Genomic DNA, 17,416 nt, shown 5'->3' with positions numbered 1-17,416 from the left:
GACAGTAGCCCACCAGGCTCCTCTGTCTTTGGGGATTCTCCAGGCAAGAATACTGGAGTGGGTTGCCTTCCTCCAGGGGATCTTCCGAACCCAGGGATCAAACCTGTGTCTCCTGTGGCTTCTGCATTGCAGGCGGATCCTTTACCACTGAGCCACTGGGGAAGCCCTGGGGGCTGTGGTGGAAGCTAAATAAAGGCCTGTAAAACCTTTATTTACACCACAATGAAGCTTATTTCAGCTTTAGTTCTGCTGATTGACCTTAGCCCAAGCTTAGTTCACCTGATTGACTTAAAGGCAGTGCTTACATTTCCTATAATCCATGGTGGAAGACAAAGAGAAAGAGTAAGTTCGTGGGAATAATGAAAATAGAATGAAACATTATTGAATGCTAATCATGAGTTTCAACATCATATACCTTGAGATAGGCACTATTAGTATTCTGATTTTCTTTTTTGGCCACTCTGCATGTAGGATCTTAGGATCTTAGTTACCTGACCAGATATTGAACCTGCTCCCCCTGCACTGGAAGTGTGGAGCTTAACTCCTGGATCATCATGGAAGTCCCTATTCTGATTTTAAAGATGAGGAGTCTGAGGCCTAGAGATGTTCAGCAATGTGCCCAAGGTCTTACAGCCAGTAAGTGGAGGACACAGGCAGGGTGGGTTCACAGCCTATATTCTTAACTGAGACCAGCTTGGCCACCACTGTGGGCAAACAGCTTTCATTTTCTGGTCTCTGTTTCCATGAACACAAAACAAAGGGGGTTAGAGAGCAGAAAGCTCATGGCCCATAGGTCACATTTGGCTTGCACATTTTAACTATTTGGCTCTCGGTGGGTTTACTTTTTTTTAAAGTTAGATGTCACCATTTAAAAACCAAGAAACTATACATAATAAAATTTGGGGTTCTACTAAAACCTGGAAGATATGGCCTCATTGGTCTACATTCCTGTCTGGAAACAACTGGTTGGACCTTAGAAGTTACTACATTTTCTGGACCATCACAAAGTCTATAGGTACCATGGTCTCCAGCACGCCCTATTATGTCATGATGCTATGCGTCTACCTCAGGACCTTTGCACATCCTGGTCACTATTATTGGAACACTCTCAGAGAGCTGCTTATCTCACTCCCTCCTTTTTTCATGGCTCAATTGAAATGTCACCTCTTGATAAAGGCTTTCCCTGGGCTTTATTTAAAATAACATCTTTCCTATCTATCCACTGTCTATTCCCCTCACTCTGAGTTATTTCTCTTGGTAGTACTTTATTGATCTATTTGTTTACTTCTGGCAGGCAAATCGGAGAAGGCAATAGCACCCCACTCCAGTACTCTTGCCTGGAAAATCCCATGGATGGAGGAGCCTGGTGGGCTGCAGTCCATGGGGTCGCTAAGAGTCGGACACGACTGAGCGACTTCACTTTGACTTTTCACTTTCATGGCATTGGAGAAGGAAATGGCAACCCACTCCAGCGTTCTTGCCTGGAGAATCCCAGGGATGGAGGAGCCTGGTGGGCTGCCGTCTATGGGGTCGCACAGAGTCAGACACGACTGAAGTGACTTAGCAGGCAGGCAAATAACTGAGGGGCTAAAAGGCGGGACTCTGGATCCATACTGCCTGTATTCCGAGTTCAGGTCTTCAATATACTGTGTTAATAACACTGTATCATGTACTTGGGTGTTGCTAAGAGAGTAGATCTCAATGTTCTCACCACAAACAAGAAATGGTAATTAAGTGATGGGATGGAGGCCTTAGCAAATGCTATGGTGCTGATCATATCACAATATATAAATGTATCAAATCAACACAATTTTACACAATATTTACACAATATTATATGTCAATCATGTCTCAATAAATTAGTGAAAAAAATACGAGCTATAGGAATAAGGCAAGTTACTAAACTCTGTGCCATGAGTTATTTATCCATAAAACTGAGGCTAATAACTGCACCTGCTTCATGGGTTATTACAAAGTTAGAAAGAATTAGACCAGTTCTTGGCACGTTGTCTCATTGGAAAAGACTCTGATGCTGGGAGGGATTGGGGACAGGAGGAGAAGGGGACGACAGAGGATGAGATGGCTGGTGGCATCACTGACTCAATGGACATGAGTCTGAGTGAACTCCGGGAGTTGGTGATGGACAGGGAGGCCTGGTGTGCTGCGATTCATGGGGTCGCAAAGAGTCGGACATGACTGAGCGACTGATCTGATCTGGCACATTTATTGACGATATTTTATTGAAAGAATTAAGCCACCTTAATCCATTTACATAACCTGCCTGGCTCTGTTTACTTTGTGATACTGAAACCAGACACACTCTCTTTTTAGTTTAAGTGTCATAAAGTAGCTCGACAATTTGTGCTGAAAGAGTACTTGGGGCCTTAAACTTCCTAAAGTCGACTTCTTTTGTGGACTGTTTACCCAAGCAGAAAACCCACAGACCTAGACAATTTAGGTAGAAAAACACAGATACACACAGATATGCACCAATGTATAATTTTTATAGAACTATATATCCTGAAAGCTGACACTGTGCGTGTAGCATTTCAATATCTATAACCAGGTATGCTGAGATCCCTTGGGATCTAAATGAGGATGCATAGGGAGTCTGGTTCCTCCAGTCCCAGCTCTAAAGAGAAGGGAAGGAAATGAATCGAATGGGAAGTCAAGAAGAAGTCAGAAAGGCCCTTTTCCACCTTGTTACTCCTTCACCGCCAGCACCTGAAGCATTTCAAACCTCATACCCACCTATTAGTGATGCTCCCTAAGGCATGAGATTCCCACCCTCGGGTGCCACTAGATATTCCATAGATACAATTTGGCTCTACAAAGCACAATGAATCAACATGAAGGCCTAAATCCATGGTTCTCCTTGTGCTATCTTTTTATTATTTCCTGAGATTGTCCATTCCTCAATTTCAGGATAGGTCTCTGTATCTTAAATTGTAATGTCTTTTTTGTTTCCTTTTTTTATTTTAAATTAAGTCTGTGGTTGAACTCTTGTGATGAATATATGAAATAAATACATACTGGGTTGTTCTACCAAAAAAAAAAAATAGTTTATATTATCTGATCTGCTGCTCACATCTGCAAAGGTTCCATGCTATCCGGCTGTAATTTGTTCCAATGTTTTCTTCTAGTTCTACAGGAGTAAAAATTTCCCCAAATACTGTGGAAAGCCCCAGTTCTTTTCTGGGAGGTGAACACTTCCTTGCCAGCCTTGTGCTGCTTGATTCCCGCACACCTGCCTGATTCTGTGCTGCACGGGGACCCTTCTAGATGTCTGTAAAAGTTTCTGTTGAATTAAAAAAAAAAAAAAAAATATATATATATATATATATATGAAGGGCCTCTTGGAAAAGTGCTAATAAGACAAGTTCATATAAGTTTCGGAGACAGGGCTGGAAGACAAAGAAGTAGCAACTAAATGATACTCATTTTTCAATTCTTCTTCTAAAAATGCCTATAATCTTTTAGACTCGGTTCACTGAAGCAGACTTCAGCTTGTGTATACATCTCTGCCCTGTGGAAGCTGATGGCACTCCAAGTCCTTTTACTCAACAGCCTTCGGTTTTTGCATTTGTAAAATGAAGGGCTTTGGCTGGATGATCTCCGGGATTTCCTGCCCAGCTAACATTTTGCTTGGTTCCCTGAAATTCTTTAGGCAGCTCCCTGTCGTTCAATTTTATTTCAGCACCGGTTTCAACATGCGGTTTAAAAGCTAGTAAAAGCTTCTCTCATGGAACTCATGCCCCTCCTCAGGGAGTGCTAAAGCTTTGGGATTTTTATTGTGTTTTCTCTCTCCTGTTCTACTAGCTGACACTGGAAGCCAGGAGGAAGACTTTCTGTCACCTGTACTTTTTTCCTTCTTTCCTTTGGTTTAGTTAAATTAATTCAGGCCAATCACATCTGCATCTCTTTCATGCCGTGTTCAAAGTCCCGGCAGTGTCAGCGTGGGTCAGAGAACTGTGAGAACCGTCTTCACTCTTGCCTTCTTTCTTTGCTTCGTTTCAGTCCTTTCTCTTTCATCTTCCAGCCTCCTAAACCCCATGCCTCTCTCAAGTTGGATAAAACTAGTCGGATGAACTCTTTCCAATTATTTCACACTAAGAGACTAATGATTTAGGAGTTCAGGAGATGAGGGCTCCCTTCTCACACCACTGTGGAGAACGCATCCTCGGCTGGAGAAATTCAGCCGGGGACCATTCAGGCTACGTGCTCATGAGGCCCACTGTCTGAGGATTCACAGTAAGTCATCAGCCAATTACAGTTACCCAAGAGGATGGAAAGTACTTTTAAAAATCCGACAAATTGTGAGAGCTCTGGCCACCAGGGAAGGCTTCTCATCTCAGACCCGATTAAGGATGCAGATGTAGAAGGGGGCAGTCCCAAGAAGAAGGACTAGAGCCGTAAAGGCTTGGGGGAAATGAAGACACTGGCAGATTTCTCCTTTAGCAAAAGAGAAATGCAGTCCCAGAGAGGTTATGTGATTTACCTAAAGTCACATAGTGACTAGAGGATCAAGACGTGGTTGTTTTTGCTCTAGTCTGTCAGACCCTTCTAGAAAGTTTACTTTTAAAAAGGGATCCAGTGGAAGGTTGTAGATCAGTTCTTAGGGACTATTTCCCTGCTGCAGAATATAAATCACCGTGGCGCATGGACAAAGGAAAACGGTCCATAGGAGGGAAGCTTTCCGAATCCTCTAATCACACCACTCAAGGCTAACTGTGTCAACTCCCAGCCCTGGCTTCACAACGAGTTCCTGACAGCACTGTCAGTGTGCTGCTCGCCACAGCTCCGGACGAAAATGCCACAAAATAGCAGCATGCAGGCTTGATGCATCCTGCCGACTAGTTCTGTTCAGCCTGTGTTGCCTCAAATGTTCTTTAAAAGTGAAACAAAACAGGATACTTAAAATGCCTTTTAATTTTAATGACTGCGGCACCACAGCTACAATCAATTTCCTTTTCTAGTTTATTAAAGTCAGGCCAACATTTATAGGATCAGGTAAATGAATTTCCTAAAAAATTCTTGTGTATATGTGTACATCCGAATCCATATACACATGCATGTATATGGGCTTCCCTGGTGGCTCAGTGGTAAAGAATCCACCCACCAAGCAGGGTTCAATCCCTGGGTCAGGAAGATCCCCTGGAGAAGGAAATGGCAACCCACTCCAGTATTCTTCCTGGGAAATCCCATAGACAGAGGAACCTGGGGAGCTACAGTCCAGAGGGTCGCAAAGAGTTGGACATGACTTGGTGACTAAACAACATCAACAATATCTCCATAACAAAAGGGACATGACCAAAAATAATTAACCATTACTAACACTGAGAAGTTACTACTGTTGATTAAAAATGTGATCAAGACAAGAACAAAACAAAACTGACTTTGGAGATATTAAAAATGTGGATCTTCATGATTTTTTTATAGACCCAAACACAGGGTCTTTAACCGCTTCCGATTGACTCTGCCTGAGACTGAAGTTTAGGCGATTCTCTCAATCCTGGTCAGTTGTCAGGGACCATTTATAAAACTCAGACCAAACCACTTTGGGGCAGAGATGCAGAAATGAGTCTGTGAGAGCATCATCTGCGAAAGTGAGGACAGATTCACGAGAACAGCGTGCCCCCATTAACAGCAAGAGTATAGGTGCCTTAGCAAAAAAAGAAATTACCCACTTTGTATCCTTTTACTTCTGACTCATTATCCAGGGCCTTCACTTGATCCCAATTGAGGATAATTTTGGAGTCCGATGAATTCCATATGATGTTTCCGGGGGGTTGACTTGGCGCTATAAAAAAAAATTAAGATATACGAAGTCACAGATTATTAAGTCTCAATGGATTCTGAGGAATATCTCCTTCCTAGAATTCGAGAGTGGAGGCAATTTAACGGGCTATTGCACTAATATGTGTCTTCAAGGTCACTAAAATCTGACGAGATACAGCGCTGCAAATGGAAAAAGATTCAGTTGGTCGCCTAACATTTATAGCTAAAAGAAGTAGCCCTTCCCAGTGAGGAGAAAACATTTATCTTTCTGTCCTCCAGAGCAATGAATTTTGCATGGTATTCGGGAAGGTTCAGTTAAAATGCTAAGGTAAATCTGAATCTCCATAATGATACCAATTAGTATGCAAATGATCACTGGGAGGTAGGGATGGGCAATGAACTTGGAATATGTTTGATGAATCCCTGAAATATTTCTGAGCAAGAATATTCTTACGTGGCTTTCTGGTTGTCACGTTGACTGTTGCACTGGCGGGGCCTGTCCCAGCAGAATTATATGCCTTGACAGCTAAATGATACAGGGCACTGCCTTTTAAGTTGGTGATTTTTGTTGACGTCTGATTTCCTATTGTTCGTATTTTTCGAGCATTCTCTTCTTTGTCATCATGTCTCCAATATTTAACCTGAGATAACACAAAAGAAGACCTTGGATGTCATACCTATTGGGGATACCTCCAATGTGATTTTTTTTTTTCATACAAGATTCTTATGACAGTGTTAATTTTCTATATAGCAAGTCATAAGCAGAGCCTTCAGAACCAAGACCTTTGTGTGCACTGAGAAATAACTGGCAATAAAAAAAAGGCCCCCTCTTTGTTCTGAGCTTCAGAGTGAGATGGGAAATTGCTACAACCACTGTTGCTATTTCTCCCTCCCTGACCCCCACCTCTTTTTGAGGCCAAGTGATCCTGGGTGTATCAGAAATCAAAGCTCAACTTGCCAACCACCTTATATATTCTCAGACCTGCATGTGTTTGGACAGAGGTCTCTGTAATTCAGAAAGGAGGAAGCTCACAGCAGAATGCTCAGTGCCTTCATCCGTGCTCCTCTAGAAGCCACTGTCTTCTAAAACAAATGTCTCTACATGGAACTCGAGGTCTTTTTTCCATCTGTGTGTGTGTGGAAAGATCTCACTGAGGGGTACAGACCCTTACCCAGAACCAAGGCACCCATCTCTTGCTTACCTCATACCCTTGTATCCGACCTCTATTCTTCTCCATAGGGGAGGCCCAGAAAACTTCAATGTCTGTTGCAGAAAGACTTCTGGCAAAGATGCTGGCTGGTGGTTTGGTGGGTTCTGCAGATGAGTGTGGAAAAATTTACAACTCTATCAGCTATATTCAAATAAGGTTCTGGATACTGGCATCATAGATGCAAAGAACCCATTATTGTAGACTAATCTTTACTGATCATGACCCAAACATTCACTTCACAGAGGACCCAGGATTAATGGCTGGGAGGGGGTGGTGATGGAGACGGTGCTGAAGAGAGCTGTTCAAAGTCTTTGGCTTCTGAATTTAGGGTTAAGTGAAAAAGACTCTGACGCTGGGAGGGATTGGGGGCAGGAGGAGAAGGGGATGACAGAGGATGAGATGGCTGGTGGCATCACTGACTCGATGGACGTGAGTCTGAGTGAACTCCGGGAGTTGGTGATGGACAGGGAGGCCTGGTGTGCTGCGATTCATGGGGTCGCAAAGAGTCAGATACAACTGAGCGACTGAACTAAACTGAACCGAACTGGAAGGGAAATAAACCAGGAAACTGAAGTTTAAGAGCCAAGTTCTCCTAGCCAGCAATTTATTTAATATACATCCTTCTTAATTAGCATTTGTCATAGGTGAGAGTTCCACTCGCTGTTATGAAAATGAGAGAGACAGAAAACAGGAGAATGAACTGACTTGACTAAGTTACAGGAGGGCTGGGTGACAGTTGAGTTCTGCACCGCCAGCTGTATGTCTTGGACAAGGCGTTTATGCTTTCTGGGCCTTAGCATCCTTAGTTGCAAAGGAGAGTCTAGACCAAGTCTGTCCCCCACATTTCAGTTCTTTTTGCCAGATTTCTGCCAGAGCTATGTACCATTTTTATGTGAAGGTTTTCCTGTCAGTGGTCTTTCTTAAGGAAAAGCTTAGGCATATTGGGAGCTGTAACTTCATGAAATTCTGGTTTTGATTTGATGGCTGTAAATTTTCGGATGCAATTCAAACCAATATATAACTATCAGATATTTTTAAAGGTTCACCTAGAACCATTAACAGTAACTTGTGTGCTCCTTCTGAAATCCACATTATGTTCCAGCACATGCTGGAGGTGGAGGCCACTAAGGTTGTGTCTATTTATAATAATGTATTATTCTATCTGCGTGTTAATTCACTCAGTATTTATTAGGGGTCTGTGTGGCATACATGTTCAGACACTGGTGACACAAAGGTGAAAAAATAAATATCTGGCCCTCAGGAAATACACCTTAGTGAGAATATAAAACTGTAACTCAAAATTTATAATACATTGAGATGAGAATTATAACAGAGGAATGTTACGGTACAAGGACAAAGAGAAGCAACTCAGTCAGCTGGCCTCAGGAAATGAGAGGAGGCCTTAGTTGTTCAAGTTGAATTTTGAAAGATAACTGTGAAATCACAAAGTGGGCAAGGCGGAGAACATTAAAAGAAGGTGAAGCATATGCTAGGGACTCAAGGTTCTTTGGATAACTGCAAATCCTCTGGCTATGGTTGGAGCATGGATCGTGCAGGGAAATGAAGCAGAAAAGAGAGGTGAGGGTGAGATCATGGAGAACTGCTGAGTCTAAGGGGCTGCCTTCTCTTTCTGTACAGAACGGACTGCATCTTCACTTACTCCAAATCAATGACTCAACTTGCAACTGTTTTAATATGGTCTCATTCCGAATATCAGCTTTGAAACAATGAAGGCGAACGCCGATGGAAATGAAGACCATTATGCAAGGCATTCTAAGAGCAATGCTAGCACTGAGGCAGTACAAATAAATGAGAACCCCTCAACGTGCTAACACCATGGGTGACAATGAGAACAATCACATTGCTTCGTGACTCTCTACTTAATAACAGAATAATTTTTGAGTATACTATGACATATGAAAAGTGGTAAGAGGAAATGCAAATTATATTTTGGTGTTCACCTAAAGCTACAAAATATAATTCTGTTGAAAGTAATATTACATACAAATGGAAGATCTTCTATAGTGCTTGTGATTCTGGTCCTTAGCAATGGAATTAATAGTGGATATCCATTTGTTTCTATATATCATGGAGTTGCTATCTTTCTAAGAGATTGGTGGAAGACAATGAAATGTATTTTTCATACTACACTTTTCTCAAGTCAGGATATGCCTTCAATTTATGGGTAGTGCTAAATTGACGGCACATCCTGAAATCAACATCTAGGGCTTCCCTTGTGGTCCAGTGGTTAGGAATCCACCTTACAATACAGGGGGACACTGGTTTGATCCCTGGTCCAGGAAGATCCTACATGTGGGGTGTGTCGGGGGGTAACTTAGCCAGAGCACCACAACTACTGAGTTTGTGCTCTGGAGCCCACCAGCCACAATTACTGAGCCTAGGAGCAGCAACTACTGAAGCCTTTGCACCCTAGAGCCCATGCTCAGCAAGAGGAGAAGCCCACACACCTGCAGTGAGAAGCCCGCACACCACAGCTAGAGAGTAGCCCCTGTTCTCTGAACCTAGAAAGACCACATGTAATGACGAAGACCAGAGCAGCCATAAATAAATAAACAAATGAATAAAATCAATCTTAAAACTGAAGAAGCATCATACCTTCTTCTGCAGAATATACCACCGTGGTGGGACTGAAAGGGCCCTCTCCTTTATTGTTGAAGACACCCACTTTAACCTCAAAAGGAGAGAAGGGACGCACGCTCTCATTCCTGAACACGTATCTGGAGGCGTCAGCGGAGGCCAGCACCGTCAGCATCCAGATCATTTTGCCGTAGGGTCGGAAGGCCACCACGTAACCAAAGCCTCTGCCGTTCTGTAACTCCTCAGGGACCGTCTGTGAAAGAAGGGAGGTGGTCTTCAGAGACTGCAGTAGCTTGATTCAAATGCCACATTGTCTTATTCCACCACCACCCACACCCCCATCTTGCCTCCATCCTATCTCATCGTGGGTTTTGTGGAGAGTCTTCAGTTTGGGACTTGCCATCAGTCTAGCTTCGATATTCAGAGGGGACTGCAGCAGGAGTTTAAAAAAGTCACCGTAAACCTGCAGTGGAAAGCCTGGCTTCCTGATGTGGGAGACCGACTCTGAAATTGTTGGAAATGACGGTGGGAGACACTGGACAGTTGATCTAAAACCCAACATTTCCAACATGTACCATCCAACATGATTCTTCCTCCAGCGTCACACAGATACTCAATGAAGCAGCTCTCATCAAAGAAGTGAGGATCATCTTGCTCAGCCCAAATCTTCCCTTTCAGCTCAGAAGTGCTGACCGGGAAAGGGTGAGTGGTTTATCTCACTGCTGGGGCTTTGGTTAAATGACAGATTTGAACTTCCGGGCTTGTTGTCTAGAATCCTTCAGAAACATTTAGAACTTTTGCTGAGACTCTGACTTCCTCTCTCAAAATCAATTTTCAATAAATGAGTGACTAATAAACCTCTACGTTTTTTAAAAAATAACCTTACACAAGAGGGCTCCAGCAGCAAAGTCAACCCCAGGAAATTGTGTTAGCACACGGAGTCTAATGTGCACAATTGGCCTTGAAGTATTCAGGAAAAAAAGAAAAAAACTGGTTTTCTCTAAGCCAGACTTCTTTTATGTATAATATTACATACACTTTTTTCTTGTGTTGTCTTCCCTTTCATGATTGTTTTTTTCTGTGATGAACTGCATTAAAACTTAACTCCATAATCGATGGGCAAACATCATCTCTTCCTGCTGACCATTAACATTGTGAAAGGGAGTGTCTGCACTCAAATGGATTTTAGTTGTTAAAAACAGAGGAGGAAACTTCCTAGATGTGTTTAACACAGAATAAAATGATAAGATAGCCTGGACTAATGTGTGTTGCTGTTGTTTCATGATTCATTTACCTCCCAGGTTATAACCAGTTCAGATTTGCTGCCTCCACCACCACTGACGTTAGCTGGGGTGACTTCGGGGACTGTTGAGGAGACAAAAACAAGTCATGTCAGGTGACCAAGGCCAGGCCAGGAGGGCCACGATGGTGTCGGGCTGAGGTGACCCGCTCTAACAAATACTCAGATGTGCATGGCTTTGTTTTCTGAGGTCAGAAATGGTATGATCAAGGGGTCTAAAGCATCAGTTCACAGAAATGAAATATACCAAGGAAATCGCTATTCCATAGAGACCTATTTCCCATTCAGCAAGGCACATCTATTATCGGACAAGACTGAACAATGGTTCAGCTCCACCCTTAGAGGCCGAGGTTCAGGGGGATGAGAAAAGGACCGAGGTTCTGGTTCTAATGCTTGGGTAGGCATTTATTAACCACGTGGCAATACACGAAGGAGAGACGATACACACTCTGCCCAGGCAGAGTTTACAGTCTAGTCGAGGGGGCAGGAGCACACGCAGGATGATTACAGAGCGATGTCGACAGCCAACAACAGAGCCGCACAGACAGAACGGAGGCGCGCGGCAGCCTTCGGCAGCGCGGCTGCTCAGAGCAGGGCTGGGCTAATGGCTTCTCAGAGCAACGTGAGTTGTGAGCTGGGTGTTGAAGGAAGTGGTGGACAGAGGTTGACCTCTGGCTCACTGTGCTTAAACTCTTTGATCCCCAGTTTTCTCTGTAAAAGAGGGGAAATTTGGCTAGCTTTGTCCTCAGGACTGCTGAGAGGAATTAATTAAATTATGATTTCACAGTAGGGGAGGAAGCATGGGGATTATTGGCTTATCATCATGTAAGTGAACAGCTCCAGACAGAATCTGAAAATGTCTGGCTGGGGTAGAGATGTGGTGCCTGGGTATGTCCCCTTGGATAAAGACAGTGAAACAGATCTAGATGGATTTGTGTCCAAGAGTAGGGTCAGAGGCCCCATTTGCTCTGGGGCTTTGCTCTTTCTTCAACAAACTCTGAGGATGAGATGGTCAGATAGCATCACTGACTCAAGGGACATGAGTTTGGGCAACCTCCAGGAGATGGCGAAGGACAGGGGAGACTGCTGTGTGGCAGTTCATGGGGTCACAAAGAGTCAGACACGACTGAGCGACTGAACAACAATAACAACAACAAACACTGGTCTCATCACGGTTGGGACCTTCACAGAGACCCACACCTAGGCCTTCCACGCCATGTGAGACAAAGACAAGGAATGCTGATGAATTCATACTCTTCTCTCTCTGCGTTCACCCAAGCTGTGTATACAGAAGTTCCTACTGAACTGTTGATCGGGCTTGCATGAATTAGCAGGAAGGAAATGGCAACCCACTCCAGTATCCTTGCCTGGAAAACCCCATGGCCAGAGGAACCTGGTGGGCTGCAGTCCACAGAGTTGCAAAGAGTCAGGCATGACGTGACTAACACTTTCATTTCTCAACCTTAGCTTTTGGGAAGGGTTTATGCCCTAAGGACAATCGGACTGGACATTTCTGAAGAACTTAATCTTTGTCACTTGAGATTCCTGTGAGTTGACAGCATTTGAACTGTGGTTGTGCCTTTAAAACAATAATAATCCTGGTAGGAAAGTCTTGGTGACAAAGGAACCAAGGAAGAAAGACATGGCATTTGAGGGAACTAAGACAGGTGTCTCACCCTGGACCAGGGAACCCAGTGAAGAGTGAGACTATAACTCTGGATTGAAACTCAGTGCTGGGACTCACAGAAAGAGAGAGAGAAAGAACAAACCAGTGGTTACCAGTGGGGACAGGAGTAGGGGAGGGATGTTGTAAGGGTAGGGAAGTATGGGGTACAAATCATTAGGTACAAAATAAGGTACAAGGATACTCATAAAACATAGGGAATATAGCCAATAGTTAATAATAAGTATAAATGGAGTGTAACCTTTAAAAATTGTGACTCACCAAACTGTACACCTCTAACTTGTATAATATTGTACATCAAATATACTTCAACAAAAATAAATAAATAAAAACAACAATAGAAAGGATACTCCCTGCTGGTTAATAAGCTGAGCATCTACTGGCCTCATTTCTGATGACTGCAGTCATTGTAGGGAAGGATGTTTAACATTGAAGCTCCTTAGGGCTGAAGAACAGGGTGATTAAACGCCTCTCCCTAAGGAGCAGGAGTTGCTGTATTCGGGGTGCTACTCACGGGCCTCTTCTGTCCTCCGCTTCTCAGAGGGCCGGCTGGGCTCCCCAATCCCAATCACGTTGGCTGCAACTGTGCGGAATTCATACTCGACCCAGGGGTTCAGACCCACCACGGTGGCTGTGAATGTCTTCCCATCAATGAGTTCTGGGACTGAAAGACATCGAAAGAAAGTGAAATCGTTGATTTTAATACTTGTCCCACTTTAAGAAAAAGTATTGGTGACTGTGATTCAAAGTTGTATGTAATAAAATACTGATTAAAAGGCATTCAAAATTATATGCCATAAACTTTAGTTATTACAAGGTTAAAAAAAAAGGTGAGGATGTTCCATAGAATTCTGTGTTAGGAAGATTGGAACTTGGTTCATCACCACCATCACCGTCACTGTATCCAGGGCACCACCGCAGGTCTGAGGGCAGCTGCACAAACAGCCCTTGCACGGCGGTCATCCCAGATCACTCCGCGCCAGACCAATCAACTCAAATCTCACACCAGCAGATGATACCACAAAGACAGTCTCTAAGGCCCAAGGCTACCTGACTGTAATCACTCTTGTTCTCTCTCACATGTTTCGTGGTTTTTACTGAATAGGACTGGGCACATTGTTTAATTCTTACAACTACCCTAGGAATACGGTGAACTTACTCTCTTCATTTTTATAGATGAGGAAAAGGTACCACATAAAGGTCAAATGACTCACCCAAGGTCACAGTGGATTTGCATCTTTGACCACATGGCCCAAGCTCCATTATAACAACTGCTGCTACTGCTAAGTCACTTCAGTCGTGTCCGATTCTGTGCGACCCCAGAGACGGCAGCCCACCAGGCTTTCCCGTCCCTGGGATTCTCCAGGCAAGAACACTGGAGTGGGTTGCCATTTCCTTCTCCAATGCATGAAAGTGAAAAGTGAAAGTGAAGTCGCTTAGTCGTGTCCGACTCTAGCGACCCCATGGACTGCAGCCTACCAGGCTCCTCCGTCCATGGGATTTTCTAGGCAAAAGTACTAGAGTGGGGTGCCACTACCTTTAACAACAACGGAGCAATAATGATATAGATCGATACAACTACTGTCAGTGAATTGTATTAGCATATCAAAAGAAAGAAGCTGCAAATGTAAAACGGACAGTCCATGAAGAACACAAAAAGCGGGATCAGAGAGGCAGCATTTGACAGTGTTCATTCAGCAGGGCTCCTTCACAGAGGACGGGGCTCACTGCCTGAAGCCGCAAGCCACAGAGCCCTGGACTTGGCTTCTACACTCTCTGGGCAACCTTTTGGGTTTTGAACTGATTACCATAAAGATTTCCCAGTGGGCCCAGGGGATGTCCCTGTGACAAAGCTGAGGCCCCAGTGACCAGACTTCAGTGACTTCCAGCCTCCTTGGGACCACATGTATACAATCCTTCCCTCCAAAGGTGAAAAGTATGGGCTCTGCAGTCAGACAACCTGGATTCTAATCCTGAATTCACTCTTAGCAGCCAAAGAACCTTAGGAAAGTTGCTTAACCTTTCCACGCCTTGGTTTTCTCACTGTGAAATAAAACTAATAACATCTATTCACAGCGCATTTGAGAACACCCAAGAAAAGCACTTATAAGTGCTCAACCAATTCTAGTTGTAGCTGTTTTCTTTTGTATACTATCCTTATCATTGTTGTGAATATCAATATCTTCATCCCCCTCCTTTCCTTCATCATATTTATGCAGTGATTTACTTTTTTTTAAGTTTCACAATCACTTCTGTATAGGGTCATAACTGTTCTTATTTTGCCCATTTAACAGAAGAGGAAAATAAAGATGTATAGAAATCTGCTCAGGATTAGAAGTCGTATATCCTTAATTTCCAGATTTCCTTTCCTTTCTTCCTGAAACACTCCCGTGACCCAGGAGAAAGTCAGTGTCAGCTGGAAACACAGAAACCCATTTCTGAGGTCAGATATGCTCAAACGGAAAAACCAGAGGAGTGTGCAACGTGCTTATAATAACTGTTTGTTTTTTTCCTCAAACAAAACCTAAATAAAATAACAAACTGAGTCAATTGAGAGGTGTAGACAGGAGCAGAAGTGGTAGGCCTACTCACGTATGCTTTAACAAAACCTCATGCCTCTTCATACTCAAATGTATCCATCTAAAAAAATGACAGCAAGTCAAGAGTCTCCATGCAGTCCTTAGATACAGGTTTCTTGAAAGCTGGGTACAAACCTGACAGGCTGTGACTATAGAGTAACGAACCCGCTGCTTTTCAAAGTGCACCACTAGAGGCGCACAGACAATTTCAGGTAATGCACAGACAGATGACGCATTTATTTTTATAACAAATGTATTTCCAAATACGTTTAAAAAATAAAACCAACACAAGACCTTGTTGGCTTCCCTCATAGCTCAGTTGGGAAAGAATCTGCTTGTAATGCAGGAGACCAGGGTTCGATTCCCAGGTCAGGAAGATCCTCTGGAGAAGGAAATGGCAACCCACTCCAGTATTCTCACCTGGAGAATCCCATGGACAGAGGAGCTTGGCAGGCTACAGTCCATGAGGTTGCAAGAGTCGGACACGACTTACCAACTAAACCACCACCACCGCCAAAACCTAACATCATTTTAGATACTGTGGCTTAGAACGAATTAAAGAACCAGCAAATTTGAATCAATAGAAAGAAAAATATTAAATAAATGATAGTATGGTGGGCTGAGGTCTGGGAAACGCTGCCTGAAAGTCTCATCTGTAGCGATGTGTCTGAACGAGAAACAAGAGGCCCCTCAGCCTCTGCTTCACAGCTGTGTCCATTCTGCCGAGTTGCCAAAGCCCCGATGAGACACCGGAATCAGAGGTTCAATATAGTACCTGTGTTGACCGCTTGCCAGCCCACGGAGAATGGAGTCCTGGCTTGAATGACATACATGGTGATGGGGCTGTGGTTGTCAGGCCCGGGCCTCCAGGAGAGCTGAGCCGTGGTGTCTGTAATTTCATCTATAGTCACGGCCTCTGGGGGGCCTGGAGGACCTGAGAAAGAGCAAGACCCTCAGAAGTGTAGCAGTGTGTTCAAATGTCCAAGCAAGTGACCATTCGGTTGAATGGTCAACACTCTATTCAACTCTTGATTCATCCAGCCCCAAGTTCAACACTTGACAATTCCTTTTTGAATACCCGTGAGGTGCCTATCTTCCTTCTAGGTTCTGAAACTACATAGATGAGTGAAACATGGTGTGGCCTCCTCCCTCCAGGGGTTCACTACAGAATAGGAAAAACTAATAGGTACCCAACAATTACAATAGAATATTTTTTTCCAGATGCCAAAGGAGAATATTGGGGTACTACGAGGAACCAAGTTCATTAATCCACCCATCATATATTTACAGGTTCCTACTATGAACTGGACACTGTTATCTGGGGCTACAGTGGTGATAAATGAAGATTTGAGTCTTCTGAAAGTGGTCATTTCTACCCCTGATGGTGTGAGAAAAAATGACTTTAGAACTTTGGGGTCACAGAGTTTTTCTGCATAGTCCAGCTGCACTGGGATGTCCACATCAAATGCCAAAACACAGTCATGTGCGAGGGAACTGCTGTGAAAAGTGGCTCATGTTCAAGAAACAGAAGTCTGTGGCTTCTTCGGAGAAATTTCAAAATCAAGTTGGAGCCTGAGGACCCACACCTGCAGTTTCTGTAAGTCACACCTGTATTTTTCTACTTCTGCTCTGGAAGTGCACAGAGCACTGTGCTTAGACCACCAAAATGGGAGGAAATCAGTTTTAAATGAAGGCTTGAAAAACATGAAGAAACAGAAAGCTGGAAAGTGGTTGGCAGGCAATCACAAAATAACACAGAGCCGGAGCAAAGACCCAAAGCTGTCCTAGATTCCAATATGAAAAGCTCTTAGAAGGCAGTTAAAGGCATTTCTAATGAGTGAACAGCTCGGCAGAGACGTCGAATGCAAGGGAGGGAGACAGAGCCACAAAGTTCCTGTGTGCTAGATAGGAGTAAGGAGATCTTCCTAGGGGGCAGAGGGATGTGCTGATGCCCAGGAGAGCGGTCAGATGTTCTGCCAAAATACTCCGGGGCCACGGCACAGGGGCAGGGAAGAAAGAGACCTTTCACAGAGTGCTGAAAAGTTAATGGCAGTTTCTACAAGTAGCACTTTGTTCTGGGATTCACTTCTGCACGCTTTCAGTGATGTCCTAAATTTCTCTTTCCTTTTTTAAAAAGCCTTTTTTTATAGACCCACAGGTGAGACTAAATTTATCTTCTCCCTCCTACTCCTGAATGAAAGGTCTGCAAGTCTGCACGCTGGCACTGATTAATTTTCCATAGTGACATTTCGGCACGCCAGTCTAA

At 43.7% G+C, this 17,416-nt stretch overlaps 1 protein-coding gene across 7 annotated transcripts in view; it reads right to left on the bottom strand.

The window, feature by feature from the left end:
- CNTN4 (contactin 4) overlaps window positions 1-17,416 on the bottom strand; it is a 1,026,598-nt gene that overhangs the window by 8,590 nt on the left and 1,000,592 nt on the right. For all 7 annotated transcript variants that reach the window (XM_027522789.1, XM_027522788.1, XM_027522787.1 and 4 more), the window contains 7 exons: window positions 15,926-16,084; window positions 13,086-13,235; window positions 10,882-10,952; window positions 9,606-9,840; window positions 6,981-7,093; window positions 6,233-6,419; window positions 5,688-5,800 (listed from right to left, as the gene is read on the bottom strand). In XM_027522789.1, the coding sequence (XP_027378590.1) occupies window positions 5,688-5,800; window positions 6,233-6,419; window positions 6,981-7,093; window positions 9,606-9,840; window positions 10,882-10,952; window positions 13,086-13,235; window positions 15,926-16,084 (1,028 nt within the window). The remainder of the gene's footprint in view (window positions 1-5,687; window positions 5,801-6,232; window positions 6,420-6,980; window positions 7,094-9,605; window positions 9,841-10,881; window positions 10,953-13,085; window positions 13,236-15,925; window positions 16,085-17,416) is intronic.

Source organism: Bos indicus x Bos taurus, chromosome 22 (genome assembly GCF_003369695.1).
Source record: "Bos indicus x Bos taurus breed Angus x Brahman F1 hybrid chromosome 22, Bos_hybrid_MaternalHap_v2.0, whole genome shotgun sequence".
In the NCBI taxonomy this organism is placed as follows: Eukaryota; Metazoa; Chordata; class Mammalia; order Artiodactyla; family Bovidae; genus Bos; species Bos indicus x Bos taurus.
Note: the sequence above shows the minus strand (reverse complement) of the source record. Positions and strands in the feature narration are given on the sequence as shown.